The 15,563-nt window shown below is 36.2% G+C and overlaps 1 protein-coding gene across 2 annotated transcripts in view; it reads right to left on the minus strand.

Annotated features, from left to right (window-relative positions):
* GSK3B (glycogen synthase kinase 3 beta) overlaps positions 1-15,563 on the minus strand; it is a 274,814-nt gene that overhangs the window by 12,054 nt on the left and 247,197 nt on the right. For both annotated transcript variants that reach the window (XM_054482769.2, XM_054482768.2), the window contains one exon: positions 9,397-9,495. In XM_054482769.2, coding sequence (XP_054338744.1) covers positions 9,397-9,495 — 99 coding nt within the window. The remainder of the gene's footprint in view (positions 1-9,396; positions 9,496-15,563) is intronic.

Here is a 15,563-nt window from a genome sequence, read left to right on the forward strand (position 1 = left end):
ACAACAATCTTTTCCAAGCACATTTTATGTGTTTCTACTTATCAGGTATCTTCTTTCTATAATAGTTAGAAATGTCTTATGACAGGTCAATCTCTCTAGAAGATAAAATTAACAGCCTGGGAGATATTATTTATACTGTGTACCTAACTCAGGATGTTCCTACTCACGCTGTTCCAAGTGGAAATGCTTCTACTGTAAAACTATGTCTTAGATATTAATGTCATTAACTGGCACATGAACAAACAAGATAATTACTCACAGAGAATCAAAGTATACCCTAAACTTATATTTAATTTGAAATTATAATTTACACTCATGAAATCAAAGTACACCTGCAAGGAAAAGATTTGGCACAGAACACTAAGGTAGCCTTCAGTGATTATAAAAATAGAAGTAAAATTCGGATGCCTGTGAGCCAACCCATCCACCAGGATACCTGGAAGACCTGTCAATAAGACTGTTTATATTTGATCTGCTGGCAGCTGAGAGGTCTCAGTTCCCTGTGAGCTCAGGGGCAGGGCACATTGTATTTAAGAAGTTTGACTGTTCAGGGTATAAAAGTGAAGGTCATGGGGACACACAGGTAACATTTTCACTGTTTCTTCAAGTTAAAATGCTTACTTTAGGAATAAAGAAAAAAAGGGACATATAAATAAAAGTAGGTGACTTCAGGCAAGGAACTGAGGAACACTTCAGGGACACATGGAAAAATGTCTGATAGGGAATTCCAACTTAATCCAGATTTTAAATTACTTTTAGAGGAGGGGAAAAACCCAGATAAAATTTTTGACTTGATAGGAGAGAACATGTTTTGCACAGAAAGCAAGAACTTCTAGAAGTGATGTCTAGGACTGCTCTGGTAAGAATAATGACTAAGCTGGTTTGATTTTAGGTATCTATATACAAACTCACAAAGTGAACCTGCAACCCTAACATGGAGTAGATACAATCTCATTGGTGTCAGTGAATTTGTCAAAATGGTATAGTTCAAAATGGAAGTCTGTATTTCAGATGCAGAGCCAGCAGGAAGAAACAGATGCAGCACTGTACCTAAAAAAGATGCACATATTAATTGGCTACCAAGTTGGTAACACCTAAAAATGTGTATGTGCACACATGCACACTGTACTTCTCCTACTCCCACTCTATGAGGACATGGGGCAATGGGGAAATAGAAAAGTACTTGTATTGACAGTGGGGAGTATGAACTGACAGCGGGACAAACTTTCGGAAAGCAATTTGACATTAAAGTTTAAAATTCTTTATACTTTTTGACTCTACTTCTAAAAATTTAGAAGTACAGCTTTATGCAACGATATCTTCAAAGCATTTTTCAGAACAACAAAAACAAAAAACCCCATCTTCGACACAAACCAAAAGTCCAAGAATAAGAAATTAACTATGGTATAGCCTTAGGATATTGGCTGAATACTATAGTCTATACCTTCACCCTCTAAATAGCCTAAGCCCATTTTTTAAAAAACATGTCTCTCTGCCCATTCATATATAGACTAAAACATAATGTTATGTGTGATTATCTTTGAAAGTAGAATAGGGGCAATTTTTATTTCCTAAAATAACTATACACTATTATGTTCTTGATAGACAAAAATGCCTGCTTTTTTTAAAAAAAAAAAGTTGCAGACTTTTATGAAATTTAACATCTATTTGGGTTAAGATAAAGAGAAAACAGGAAGAATAAGTTTACAAAGAGGAACAACAGGGCATGCACTAAAGCTTCTACACTAGACAGAATATGAACACAGCTTTCCCAATGTACACTGTAAAACTGGCCCAAAGACCAGGAATAATATTAGTAGTACCTGGGGAAAGGATGAGGGAGGGTAGCTCTCATTTTAGAAAAGCAAGCGTCTAATAAACTGACAATTTGCTTAACATTTCACCTCTCAAAAACAGTAGAAACAAACAATGAGAGAAATTATTCTGTGTTTAATTCTGCCTAACTAAAAAGAATTGGCTGGTATGTAGGTAACAGGAATTCTGGGGTGAAAATAATTGTAATTGTAAGACAAAGGGGCCACTAGCCATAGCAAAATCTGAACGAGACTTTAGCCAAATGAATTTTTAGGAGTTTGAAGAACAAATAGGTATGATTTTGTGGCTAAAGTCTTCAAAGGAGGCTAATAACTAACAAGAAACAGAAAAGCATAAACAAAATTTTGATCAAGTAATTGCAGATAATCTCAATGCAAATAAAGTAACAGTAAGAGCTTTTCAAACCAAGATGAAGACAAGTTAAGCCTCCAGACCACATAAAATGACAGACCTCATCCAAATGTTATCATGACTCCCCCTTCTGTTAGAAGGGTTTTCAACTTGAAAAGATATAACAAAAATCCTAATAAATAAAATGTGCCCCAAGGAAGGTGAGGGCAATCAAAAATTTTAAATGTCTTTAAACTCACAATCTATAGTCCAAGAAACAAATCTAAAATGGATTACAGAAACTCACAGCTTACGGATATTTAGGCACTAGAAATTTCCCTGTCTTAAAAACAACGGTTTGATTTCCATCTTTGATATGGTTACTTTTTTTGTTTTAATGGAAAAAGGCTGAAAGTTTTCTTAAAACAATGAACCATTTTACAAAGTGCTTTTTATAACCTCCTCATATAAATGGGCATTTTAAAGGTTGGTCTGTAGTTAAGCAAACAAGAGGAATGACCAGTCATGAAGAGGAATGACCAATCACTAAGAGACCACCAGAAGAGTAATCTCTAGGAAACCCAGTCCAGTTCCAATTAATTTATCAGTAACTTGAATAAAGGCAAAACATTTCTAGTAGGCTCTGCCTTGCCCTCTTTGATATGTTACTAGTTGCTTGGATAGAGGTAAAAAACTGACATGTTTATGAAATGTACAGATGACATACAATTGGGTAGAAAATCCAATACCCTAATACTTTAGAACAAATCCAGGATTAGGATTTAAAGCTGTCATTAGTACGGAGGGCAAGTTAGCTGTCATTAACATTTGAAGGACTTTTACACAGAAGGATCTGGATGGTTCTGTTATAATTTCATAGTAGAATCACTGACTGGAAGAAGGCATAGAGAAATAAATTTCAGGGTGAAAAAAGGATAAACTTTTCTTTCTTTTTTTGAGAGGAGTCTCGCTCTGTCACCCAGGCTGGAGTGCAGTGGCATGATTTCGGCTCACTGCAAGCTCCGCCTCCCAGGTTCACGCCATTCTCCTGTCTCAGCCTCCTGAATAGCTGGGACTATAGGCACCCGCTACCACGTCCAGCTAATTTTTTTTTTTTTTGTATATTTAGTAGAGACGGGGTTTCACCATGTTGGCCAGGATGGTCTCGATCTCTTGACCTCATGATCCACCCACTTCGGCCTCCCAAAGTGCTGGGACTACAGGCGTGAGCCACCACACCCGGCCAAACTTTTCTAATAGAGTGATGCAAAGATAAAAAGGTGCTCATTCTTGCAATAATATCTATTACTGAATATACATAACCATGGGATAGATGACCACTTCTCGGTAGATAATGAGGGGTGAACTGAAATCCGTGGTTTTTAACAGCAGAACCATTGCATTGAAAGAAACTTTATGCTGATGACCAATATACCAAACAGATAAAACCAGAAAACTGCTCTAGTTGAAATTCCCTACAACATCTCACATTCAACTCATCTGAGCAGATGCTCTCTAAAATGGTTTGTATTTGATTAGGAAAACGATAATGTCTTGAGATTTATTACTTTAGATGTTCCAAATGAATAGTCTCCTAAATGGAGTGAATGAGATGACTGGGCGTACAAAGAAAATAAGACATATATAATATATATTTATATTATATATATATATTTATATATTTATATATATTTTATATATATAAATGTTGAACATTTCCTACGTTGACCATTCAGTCAACATAAGAAATTATATTATGAATTTTGGCTGGCCACAGTGGCTCACACCTGTAATCCCAGCACTTTGGGAGGCCAAAGCGGGCAGATCACTTGAGGCCAGGAGTTTGAGACCAGCCTGACCAACAAAGTGAAACCCCGTCTGTACTAAAATTACAAAAAATTAGCCAGGTGTGGTAGTGCGCGCCTGTAATCCCAGCTACTTGGGAGGCTGAGGCATGAGAATCACTTGAACCCAGGAGTTGGAGGTTACACGAGCTGAGATCACGCCACTGTACTCCAGTCTGGGCGACAGTAAGACTCTGTCTCAAAAAAAGAAACAAAGAAATTATACTTTAGGAATTGAGAGTAGTACGTGTAATTTTCAAGAGATTCTCATGTCAATCAGAGCAATGATTAACAATAATGTCTCTAGATACTAAAGCATTTTAAAAACAACTTATAAAGAATGTTTTTTAGGAAAAAAATCAACATCCATACACACTAATTTAACACAACAGTTTACAGTTTTGTGTATTTCTGTCTAGTCCCTATGCACATGAAAATACACATTTTGACAATAGTAACCAACAAGGTTCATGAGATTTTAAAATTTTCTCTACATAAATTAGGATGAGTATTTCCATGAATGTCCACAAGCTTCATGAAAATTGTTTTTTATGGCTACATAAAAATGGAGATCCCACAATGTATTAAAACAATTTCCTACTGTTGACCATTCAGGTTACATTGGCTCTCCTTTTTGTTATATATTAATACATAATTTTTTATTATATGGTTTATGATTATATATATTATGTGATTCCTCTCTCTGTACATGATAGCCTTTTTCTTTCCAATAGATTTATCCTGAAGTTAAAATTCCTAAAGTGGAATTACTGAACTAAAAATTCTGAATTCTGACAGCTCTTGTTTTATACTATAATGCTTTCCCACAAGTTTTTATCAACTCACATACAGTTGCAGAACACAACAAAAGGAAAGTTGAAACATCTGCAAAAACAGTTCCCTCAGTGTTAATGTCCTCAAACTTAATATTTGTACCATCGTTACCATTTTCAAAGAAGGTGAGAAAGAATTGTGATATCTTGTCGTACTAGTCAAAGTTTGTTGGTGATGACAAAGAACAATTATATATTCCCAGAATTAGCACAGTTTGATTTTAGGCCACAATCTGGGTATGAATTTTCAGAAGCAGCAATATAGAGAATTAGATTTCTGCCTATAATGTATTTAAAATTTAATAAGACTTAAATATCCGAAAGCCATTTAACAGCTTTGGCTAACAACAGTAACTGACTAAAATCCAAAACTTATTTCACCATAATATAGTTAGTATGATCATGGTTGATGGCATCTTTGTCAATATGCTTTGTTTTTCTGCTTTTATTCCACATACTTTAGGATTAAGCTTTGTTCCCAGGTCTACACAAATGTCAGAAAACTCCATTCATGTTTAAGCCAGCTATAAGCAACATAAAATGTGTCCCAAGCAGTTTATCTAGGAGCCTCTGTATTCTGATGATCTTGCTCTAGACACAAATATACTTGACAGAACCTGAATTGCAACAATGCTGAGCAACAACAGGAATGGTATTTTAACAGATCAGATGATAATTCAGTTATGGTACTCTTTTGAATTTGTATGTTAGTGACGTAAGGTCATTTTTAGATGATTTGGAGGCACATTCTTAGGCTATTGAAAACAGGTTAAGTATTATTTAAGTATTATTTTGCTTCTTGTTGATATGACTGTCATAAACTAAAAGTGGCTCCACCTCTAAGATACGAATCATTTTGATGTTATGTGCTCCATTACACTGATTTAAATAAAGTATGACAACTAGTTTAGTTACTCAGGGGTTCATATTGTAATTAATTCTCCCCAGGGTATGTGGGGGTATATTACCGTGGTGATGTAGCTTAGGTGGGTGATTAGAAATTCTTTGAAAATTTAAATTTGAAATATTTCCAGGTTCAGATATTCAAGGTCTAGAGCTTTATAGCTTAATAGTTTATTTATTTATTTATTTATTTTGTACTCTGGAGCAGATCCTGAAATGCTTTGTGAGGAAAGCTTCGGCTATGTCTGTAGCTTAGCAGTCCCTCACTCTGTCTGTGTGGAGAGATGCATGTCCATTTATCCAGGAAAGAAAAGTCATAGATTCTTTTGTCCTAAGAGGATGGATGTCAATCCTGCCCTCCACATGGCTTTTTAAAAAAAAACATGTCTGATGTGTCCCTACTTTGCAATAACAGTAATAAAAATAGCAATAGCAGTTTCCTTTCACTGAGAGCCTACTGTATGGGCAGGCAAAGTGCTAATAAGCACTCTGAACACTTCATATCTTACTTCTTACAACTCTATATAGTGGATATTTATTATTCCTGCTTCTGGACAAGGAAACCAAATCTAAGAGAAACAGAGGAGATATATACATACATATATATATACATATATATATATTTTTTTTTTTTTTGAGACAAAGTTTTGCTCTTGTTGCCCAGGCTGGAGTGCAATGGCACAATCTCGGCTCACTGCAACCTCCGCCTCCCAGGTTCAAGCGATTCTCTTGCCTTAACCTCCTGAGACTAGCTGGGATTGCAGGCATGCGTCACTACACCTGGTTAATTTTGTATTTTTAGTAGAGACAGGGTATCTCCACGTTGGTCAGGCTGGTCTTGAACTCCCAACCTCAGGTGATCTGCCTGTTTCAGCCTCCCAAAGTGCTGGGATTACAGGTGTGAGCCAACCGCGCCTGGCTGAGGACATATATATTTTAAGGTCTTACAAAAGAATGTAACTCACACTGACAAATTCTTATTTAAAACATACATGAATCTTAAACTACAGGCAGCCGGAAGGCCAAGCAATCAATCACTTGGTCTAGACCAGCATTTCCTGAGGTATGTTTGGTGACATACTTGGGCCTTCACTACTACAGCGCCATAGAAAACTGCTTAACTATACTGTGGTTAAACTGTTTTTGGGTTACAATAAAGGGAACTTTAAAAAGAAGTATCTATTTGAAACTCACATTTCTTGTTAGAATGATGTTGTTAAGTTCATTTACTGTATCTCTTTCAGTACCAAATCTGAGGCCCTAAAGGAGAAATATTTCTTAAACAGCAGGGCCAGAAACACCATTTTTTCTAAGCCATCAGAGTGCTTTCAATCTAATGAACAATAGGAAATTTTAACAGAATTATAACACTTCTTTATTTACTTTAGCTCAGACCAATATCTGAAATATCCTCTTCGGTAACTATTAAGGTACTCAAGGCATGCATTTCTCTAAACTAATTTTAGCTCTGACCTCAGCTTACTATTCCTTTATTAACTTCCCCATACCCCAATTCAACTTTGGAGTAAACTCTCAGAGTCAAAGTTCAATGTCAGTTTCTATTTTTATGTTGAAATCTGATTTCTATAGCTGTAAAAATATACACATGTAAATTATTATTATTATTTTTCGGTTTGCTGTAACCTGTATCAAAACAACATGAAAATCAAATTATACTAGACTCCTACTAAGCAGACAATTTGCTCAAAAACATAAGTCACAATCATTAATTAGTTTGCTATCTTGCATTAAGAAAGTTACTTTAAACTGCTCAAAACTACTCATTTTTATACACAGTGTAAAGCCATTCTAGTAAAACTGTAGAAATGAGCTCAGTAAGTAAATGTGTTAGTTCAGGGTTAGGGCCTTTTTCACGTTGTGAACAATTAACGTAACCTGGGCCAGTATTCAATTTGTTAATGGCTTACAGCAATTCTGTCTTGATTCTAAACAGGTCATACTTTTAAAAAATCTTTTTACCTTAAAAATTTTAAAGCAGATTTCGGCACACTTTCTAAATCTGTAAAATGGAGTGGCAATGCTGTCCTAAAGTACAGACAAATAAAGACAAGACAAATGTTGTCCTAAAGTAATTGCCACTCCATTTTACAGAATGGGAAAATGAATAAGACACTAATTAAACTAATAAAGTTCAAATTACTTTCTCAAGGTAGCATGTGCTGATAAACTTGGAACAAGAAAACAGATCTTTCTTCCCAGACTTTTCCTGAACATGAAGTAGAATGAAATGTTTTAAATCTTTATTAGCAACATTTATAAAGTTTAAGATTAGACAGAAACAACATCATCAAACAACGGGACATGGATTTTGACCTTACTGTTTAATGATAAGAACTAGTAATGAAAGATTTTATCTCCTGCAGCATAAATACCCTTAGGCAAAAATGGATCTGATCCAACTCAGTTCAAGGCTATTTAAAGAAAATGAAGTCAGCTCCTGCCATTAGCTTTTTGGAGAGAGACAGAGAAAAAAGGTGCCAAATTCTGAGCCCCTAACTGTGCTACCTATTATGTTTCTAACTTAAAAACTTTTAAGTTTTAAAAGCATCCACTCATTATTTGGAAGAACTTCACTTCACTCTTAAGGGTTGGATATTTTCAGAATATTTGCAAGGACACCGGTTCTCACTAAATCAGGCCCCACCATTAGCTGGCTTCGGGCCCAGCAGCACACCCTAGCTCTAACCTGTGAATAATTTTGTTTTGGTATATAAGAGTCTTGTCACATTCTGATCTAAATCTCAGTTACACATATTTGCATTGCAGTTTTAGCCCTTTCAAATGATTAAAAAAAGATTAACTATAAGTATAAACTTATATTTTACACTTCTTGAAAATATTTGCCTCTCTAGTATACTACTGCAATTTACATTCGAGGGGAAAAAAACAAAAGTGTATTATTTTCAGTAACAATATATTTATATGTTTTCAGCTATAAACATCTCATTTGATTTGATTTTCTATTGAAATTATGTAAAAACCGTAACTTTAAAAATTTTTTATTTTTATTTTCTAGATGGGGTCTCACTATGTTGTCCAGGATGATCTTGAACTCCTGGCCTCAAGTGATCCTCTCACTAAGATGACAGAATTTAACATTATCAAAAGATATTTATATCTTATATATAAGGTACCTGGGTGGGTGCTTTTGTTTTATGCGTTTTGGAAATAAAGCAAAAAATTTTATTCAGGTTTACTCATTTGGCTGTGCTGTTTTTGATACGTAAAAGATATTAAATGTTCATACTCATCAAATGAAATGAAAGGGAATCATATCTTTTTGAAATACAGAATTTTTTTTTTTTTTTGAGACGGAGTCTTGCTCTGTCGCCCAGGCTGGAGTGCAGTGGCGCAATCTTGGTTCAATGCAACTTCCGCCTCCCGGTTTCGAGCAATTCTCCTGTCTCAGCCTCCCCAGAAGCTGGGATTACAGGCACCTGCCACCACAGCTGGCTAAGTTTTTATTTTTAGTAGAGACAAGGTTTCACCTTGTTGGTCAGGCTGGTCTTGAATTCCTGACCTCAGGTGATCCACCCACCTCGGCCTCCCAAAATGCTGGGATTACAGGTGTGAGCCACCGCACCCAGCCCAGAATATGTTTTTATAGAAGAGACTTAGAACGTTCTTACCTGAGGCTGCTGTGGCATTTGTGGGGGTTGAAGCAGCTGCTTGAATCCGAGCATGAGGAGGAATAAGGATGGTAGCCAGAGGTGGATTACTTGACAGTTCTATAGAAGGTTAAGACACAAATGTTAGAGTCCACTCTGAACTTTGTATGCAAAACTATTTTATTGGTAAGAGTGAAAATAAGATTCTGCATTAAACTACCAGTTTAGGCCGGGCGCGGTGGCTCACGCCTGTAATCCTAGCACTTTGGGAGGCCAAGGTGGGTGAATCACCTGAGGTCAGGAGTTAGAGATCAGCCTGGCCAACATGGTGAAACCCCGTCTCTACTAAAAATACAAAAATTAGGGGATCAATGCAACAAGAAGAGCTAACTATCATCAATATATATGCACCCAATACAGAAGCATCCAGATTCATAAAGGAAGTTCTTAGAGACCTACAAAGAGACTTGGATTCCCACACAATAACAGTGGGAGACTTTAACACCACACTATCAGTATTACACAGATCAATGAAACAGAAAAGTAACAAGGATATTCGGGACTTGAACTCAGCTCTGGACCAAGTTCTGCAGATAGACATCTACAGAACTCTCCACCCCAAATCAACAGAATATACATTCTTCTCAGCACCACACTGCACTTACTCTAAAATCGACCACATAATTGGAAGTAAAACACTCCTCAGCAAATGCAAAAGAACAGAAATCATAACAAACAGTCTCTCAGACCACAGTGAATCAAATTAGAACTCAGGATTAAGAAACTCACTCAAAACCGCACAACTACATGGAAACTAAACAACCTGCTCCTGAATGACTACTGGGTAAATAACGAAATTAAGGCAGAAATAAATAAGTTCTTCGAAACCAATGAGAACAAAGACACAACATACCAGAATCTCTGGGACACAGCTAAAGCAGTGTTTAGAGGGAAATTTATAGCACTAAATAAATGCCCACAGGAGAAAGCAGGAAAGATGTAAAATTGACACCCTAACATCACAATTAAAAGAACCAGAGAAGCAAGAGCAAACACATTCAAAAGCCAGCATAAGACAAGAAATAACTAAGATCAGAGCAGAACAGAAGGAGATAGAAACACAAAAAACCCTTAAAAAAAAATCAATGAATCCAGGAGCTGGTTTTTTGAAAAGATTAACAAAATAGCCAGAAAAGATTAACTGCTAGCCAGATTAATAAAGAAAAGAGAGAAGAATCAAACAGACACAATAAAAAATGATAAAGGGGAGATCACCACTGATCCCACAGAAATACAAACTACCATCAGAGAATACTATAAACAGCTCTACGCAAATAAACTAGAAAATCTAGAAGAAATGGATAAATTGCTGGACACATACACCCTCCCAAGACTAAACCAGGAAGAAGTTGAATCTCTGAATAGACCAATGGCAGTAATTAATAGCCTACCAACAAAAAAAGCCCAAGACCAGACGGATTCACAATTGAATTCTACCAGAGGTACAAAGAGGAGCTGGTACCATTCCTTCTGAAACTATTCCAATCAACAGAAAAAGAGGGAATCCTCCCTAACTCATTTTATGAGGCCAGCATCATCCTGATAGCAAAACCTGGCAGAGACACAACAAAGAAAGAAAATTTCAGGCCAATATATCTGATGAACACAGATGCAAAAATCCTCAATAAAATACTGGCAAGCCGAATCCAGCAGCACCTTAAAAAGCGTATCCATCACGATCAAGTCAGCTTCATCCCCAGGATGAAAGGCTGGTTCAACATATGCAAATCAATAAACATAGTTCATCACATAAACAGAACTAATGACAAAAACCACATGATTATCTCAATAGATGTGGCAAAGGCCTTTGATAAAATTCAACAGTCCTTCATGCTAAAAACACTCAATAAACTAGGTATTGATGGAACATATCTCAAAATAGTAAGAGCAATTTATGACAAACCCACAGCCAATATCATACTGAATGTTTCAGGCAAAAGCTGGAAGCATTCCCTTTGAAAACCGGCACAAAACAAGGGTGCCCTCTCTCACCACTCCTATTCAACATAGTATTGGAAGTACTGGCCAGGGCAATCAGGCAAGAGAAAGAAATAAAGGGTATTCAAATAGGAAGAGAGGAAGTCAAATTATCTGTTTGCAGATGACATGACTGTATATTTAGAAAACCCCATCACCTCAGCCCAAAATCTCCTTAAGTTGATAAGCAACTTCAGCAAAGTCTCAGGATACAAAATCAATGTCAGAAATCACAAACATTCTTATACACCAATAATAGACAAACAGAGAGCCAAATCATGAGCAAACTCCCATTCACAATTGCTACAAAAAGAATAAAATACCTAGGAATACACCTTACAAGGGATGTGAAGGATCTCTTCAAGGAAGACTACAAACCACTGTTCAAGGAAATCAGAGAGGACACAAACAAATGGAAAAACATTACACGCTAATGGATAGGAAGAATTAATATGGTGAAAATGGCCATATTGCCCAAAGTAATTTACAGATTATTCAGTGCTATTCCCATCAAACTACAACTGACTTTCTTCAAAGAATTAGAAAAAACTACTTTAAATTTCATATGGAACCAAAAAAGAGCCCGTATAGCTAAGACAATCCTAAGCAAAAAGAACAAAGCTGGCGGCATCATGCTACCTGACTTCAAACTATACTACAAGGCTACAGTCACCAAAACAGCATGGTACTGGTACCAAAAAAGATATATAGACCAATGGAACAGAACAGAGCCCTCAGAAATACCACCACACATCTACAACCATCTGATCTTTGACAAACCTGAGAAAAACAAGCAATGGGGAAAGGATTCCCTATTTAATAAATGGTGTTGGGAAAACTGGCTAGCCATATGCAGAAGACTGAAACTGGACCCCTTCCTTATACCTTATACAAAAATTAACTCAAGATGGATTAGAGACTTAAACGTAAGACCTAAAACCATAAAAACCCTAGAAGAAAACCTAGGCAATACCATTCAGGATATAGGCATGGGCAAAGAATTCATGACTAAAACACCAAAAGCAATGGCAACAAAAGCCAAAATTGACAAATGGTCTAATTAAACTAAAGAGCTTCTGCACAGCAAAAGAAACTATCATCAGAACAGGCAACCTACACAATAAGAAAAACTTTTGCCATCCATCTGACAAAGGGCTAATATCCAGAATCTGCAAGGAACTTAAATAAATTTACAAGAAAAAAACAAACAATCCCATCAAAAAGTGGGTGAAAGATATGAACAGACATTTTTCAAAAGAAAATATTTATGTGGCCAACAAACATATGAAAAAAAGCTCATCATCGCTGATTATTAGAGAAATGCAAATCAAAACCACAATGAGATACCATCTCACACTAGTTAGAATGGTGATTATTAAAAAGTCAAGAAACAACAGATGCCGGAGAGGATGTGGAGAAACAGGAATGCTTTTACACTGTTGGGAGTGTAAATTAGTTCAACAATAGTGGAAGATAGTGTGGCAATTCCTCAAGGATCTAGAACTTGAAATACCATTTGACCCAGCCATCCTATTACTGGGTATATACCCAAAGGATTATAAATCATTCTACTATAAAGACACATGCATACATATATTTATTGCAGTACTATTCACAATAGCAAAGACTTGGAACCAACCCAAATGCCCATCAATGACAGACTGGATAAAGAAAATGTGGCCTATATACATCACGGAATATTATGCAGCCATAAAAAAAGAATGAGTTCATGTCTTTTGCAGGGACATGGATGAAGCTGGAAACCATCATTCTCAGCAAACTAACACAGGAACAGAAAACCAAACACGGCATGTTCTCACTCATAAGTGGGAGTTGAACAATGAGAACCTATGGGCACAGGGAGGGGAACATCACATACCAGGGCCTGTCAGGGGGTAGGGCGGAAGGGGGAGGGATAGCATTAGGAGAAATACCTAATGTAGATGACAGACTGATGGGTGCAGCAAACCACTATGGCACATGTATACCTATGTAACAAACCTGCACCTTCTCCACATGTATCCCAGAACTTAAAGTATAATAATAATCATAAAAAAAGAGTAAGTTTAAAAAAAAATAGAAAAATTAGCCTGGCGTGGTGGCACACACCTGTGATCCCAGCTACTCGGGAGGCTGAGGCAGGAGAATCGCTTGAACCCGCAAGGCAGAGGTTGCAGTGAGCCAAGACCGTGCCATTGCGCTTCAGCCTGGGCGACAAGAGCGAAACTCCGTCTCAAAAACAAAACAAAACAAAACAAACCCTACCAGTTTAACAGGGGAAAAAAAAACCCACATGATAAACCTATATCTCAAACTAGCTAAATGAGTTAGTAATCAACTTATAGAAAAAGCCCACAGAAGTACTGTGATATATAACAAAGGCATTATCTGCTAAAATTATGTCTGAGAACTAAAAATATCTCGGAGAAAGATGTGGCCAAAGTTTTGGAGTAGGTATATTAATAAGACATATCTGCATCTTTCATTGATTTAAATATATTAGGTTTTCCTGTCCTACTATGGCAATATTTAACTACAGGAAATACTGTACAAACATATTCTTTATGTTTTTAAAAGGTGGTGGTGTCATAGCAAAGAGAATATGAATGAGAATGTGTGTGTGTATGTGTATGTATGTACAACTGGATGTACTGACCAACCTACCCAACTGTTTATGAGCCAATGGCAGATAAGATTTATCTAGACACTGGTGGAAAAAGGATTTGAGAAACATCTGTTTAAAGTGTCACTGCTTTTATTAAAACTGAAAATGTCTTTATCCAATTCTTTACTCAGTAAGATTATTTTTGTTACTTTTTACAAGTTTGAAATAGGCTTTTTATCTGCATAGGGGAAGCTGTCTCCGTCAACTGTACTTACTTCTTTGAAGAATCAAGTTCTGTAGCAAGTAGGGGTAGCCAGCTTGTACATAAAAGCATTTGTTGTTAGTTTTAGGTAATGTGACTGTTCTCCCAGTTACCTGGGATAACCTTGGTTTATGCTTGTTACTTAAGTATTTAGCCTGTAAGTACTAATTTTCACTCTAATATGTGTCACAGTTTGAAGGAACAATCATAACCATAACTAGCTACAGGAGGACATTATCCTCTGAGCTACAGCATACACTTTGGCAATTCACAGATACGGCATGAACTTTAAAAAGTTCAAGAAAAGCTTTTTTTTTTTTTTTAAATTAAGGTATAATTTATATTAACATAAACCATTTAATAGTGTACAATTCAGCACAATTCAGCATTTAGTACATTCGCAATGTTGTATAACCATCTCCTCTAGTTCCAAAACATTTTCATCACCCCAAAGGGAAACACCAAACTCGCAAACAGTCACTCTACATTAATCCCTTCCTCTAAGCCCCTAGCAAGGGAAATTGTACTTTTAATGTAGTAGTTTTAAAATGTTTTCTGGTGCAAAGCCCCTGCCAATAATATTTATTCAAATCAGTACCTAAACATCTAAATTTTGTACTAAATTACATACTAAATGATATCAGATTGTGGTAAAGAAAAGCAATAAATTGATGCTAAGATTTATTAAAAATGAATGAAAGGAAAAGTTTAAAACTGAGAGAAGACTATTCATTTTCCTTTCCCCTTAAATAAGAAAATTTAGTCCAGCTCATCAAATAGTCTTGCCTGGGAAGACAGTTGAAGAAACTGCCCTAATTATCAGGTTCTAGGAGATACTGTTTTCTCACAATCAGACTTGGTAGCTATTTGGGTTCTCGCTAAGGAAAAGAAAGCTCCTATGCCATTTTACTTCAAGTCAGTTCAATTTTAACCCATAATCTTACATGCAGGAAAGCCAAATAATTCCTAGCAATTGTGATGGCTGAAAACTTTATGGCTCCAGGTACAAAAAAAAGTATTAATACAATAAGTGGTTTTTATTCTAAAGAAATTCAGATTTACCATTCTCAATTAAAATCATCTAAAATAGAAAGCCTTCTTTGAAATCCATCCATCCATCAACCCACCCACATACCCATCCAACAATATTGAACATGAAGTGTGTAAGGTCCCAGGATAGGGAGATAAAAAGATAACTGTCCTTGTCTTATCAACAGAAATTGACAAGAACAACTGAAAAAACAATCTGGCAAGAAAGACAACCACTTAGGACAAGGGCACTGT

This window comes from Pongo pygmaeus, chromosome 2 (assembly GCF_028885625.2).
Source record: "Pongo pygmaeus isolate AG05252 chromosome 2, NHGRI_mPonPyg2-v2.0_pri, whole genome shotgun sequence".
Lineage (NCBI taxonomy): Eukaryota > Metazoa > Chordata > Mammalia > Primates > Hominidae > Pongo > Pongo pygmaeus.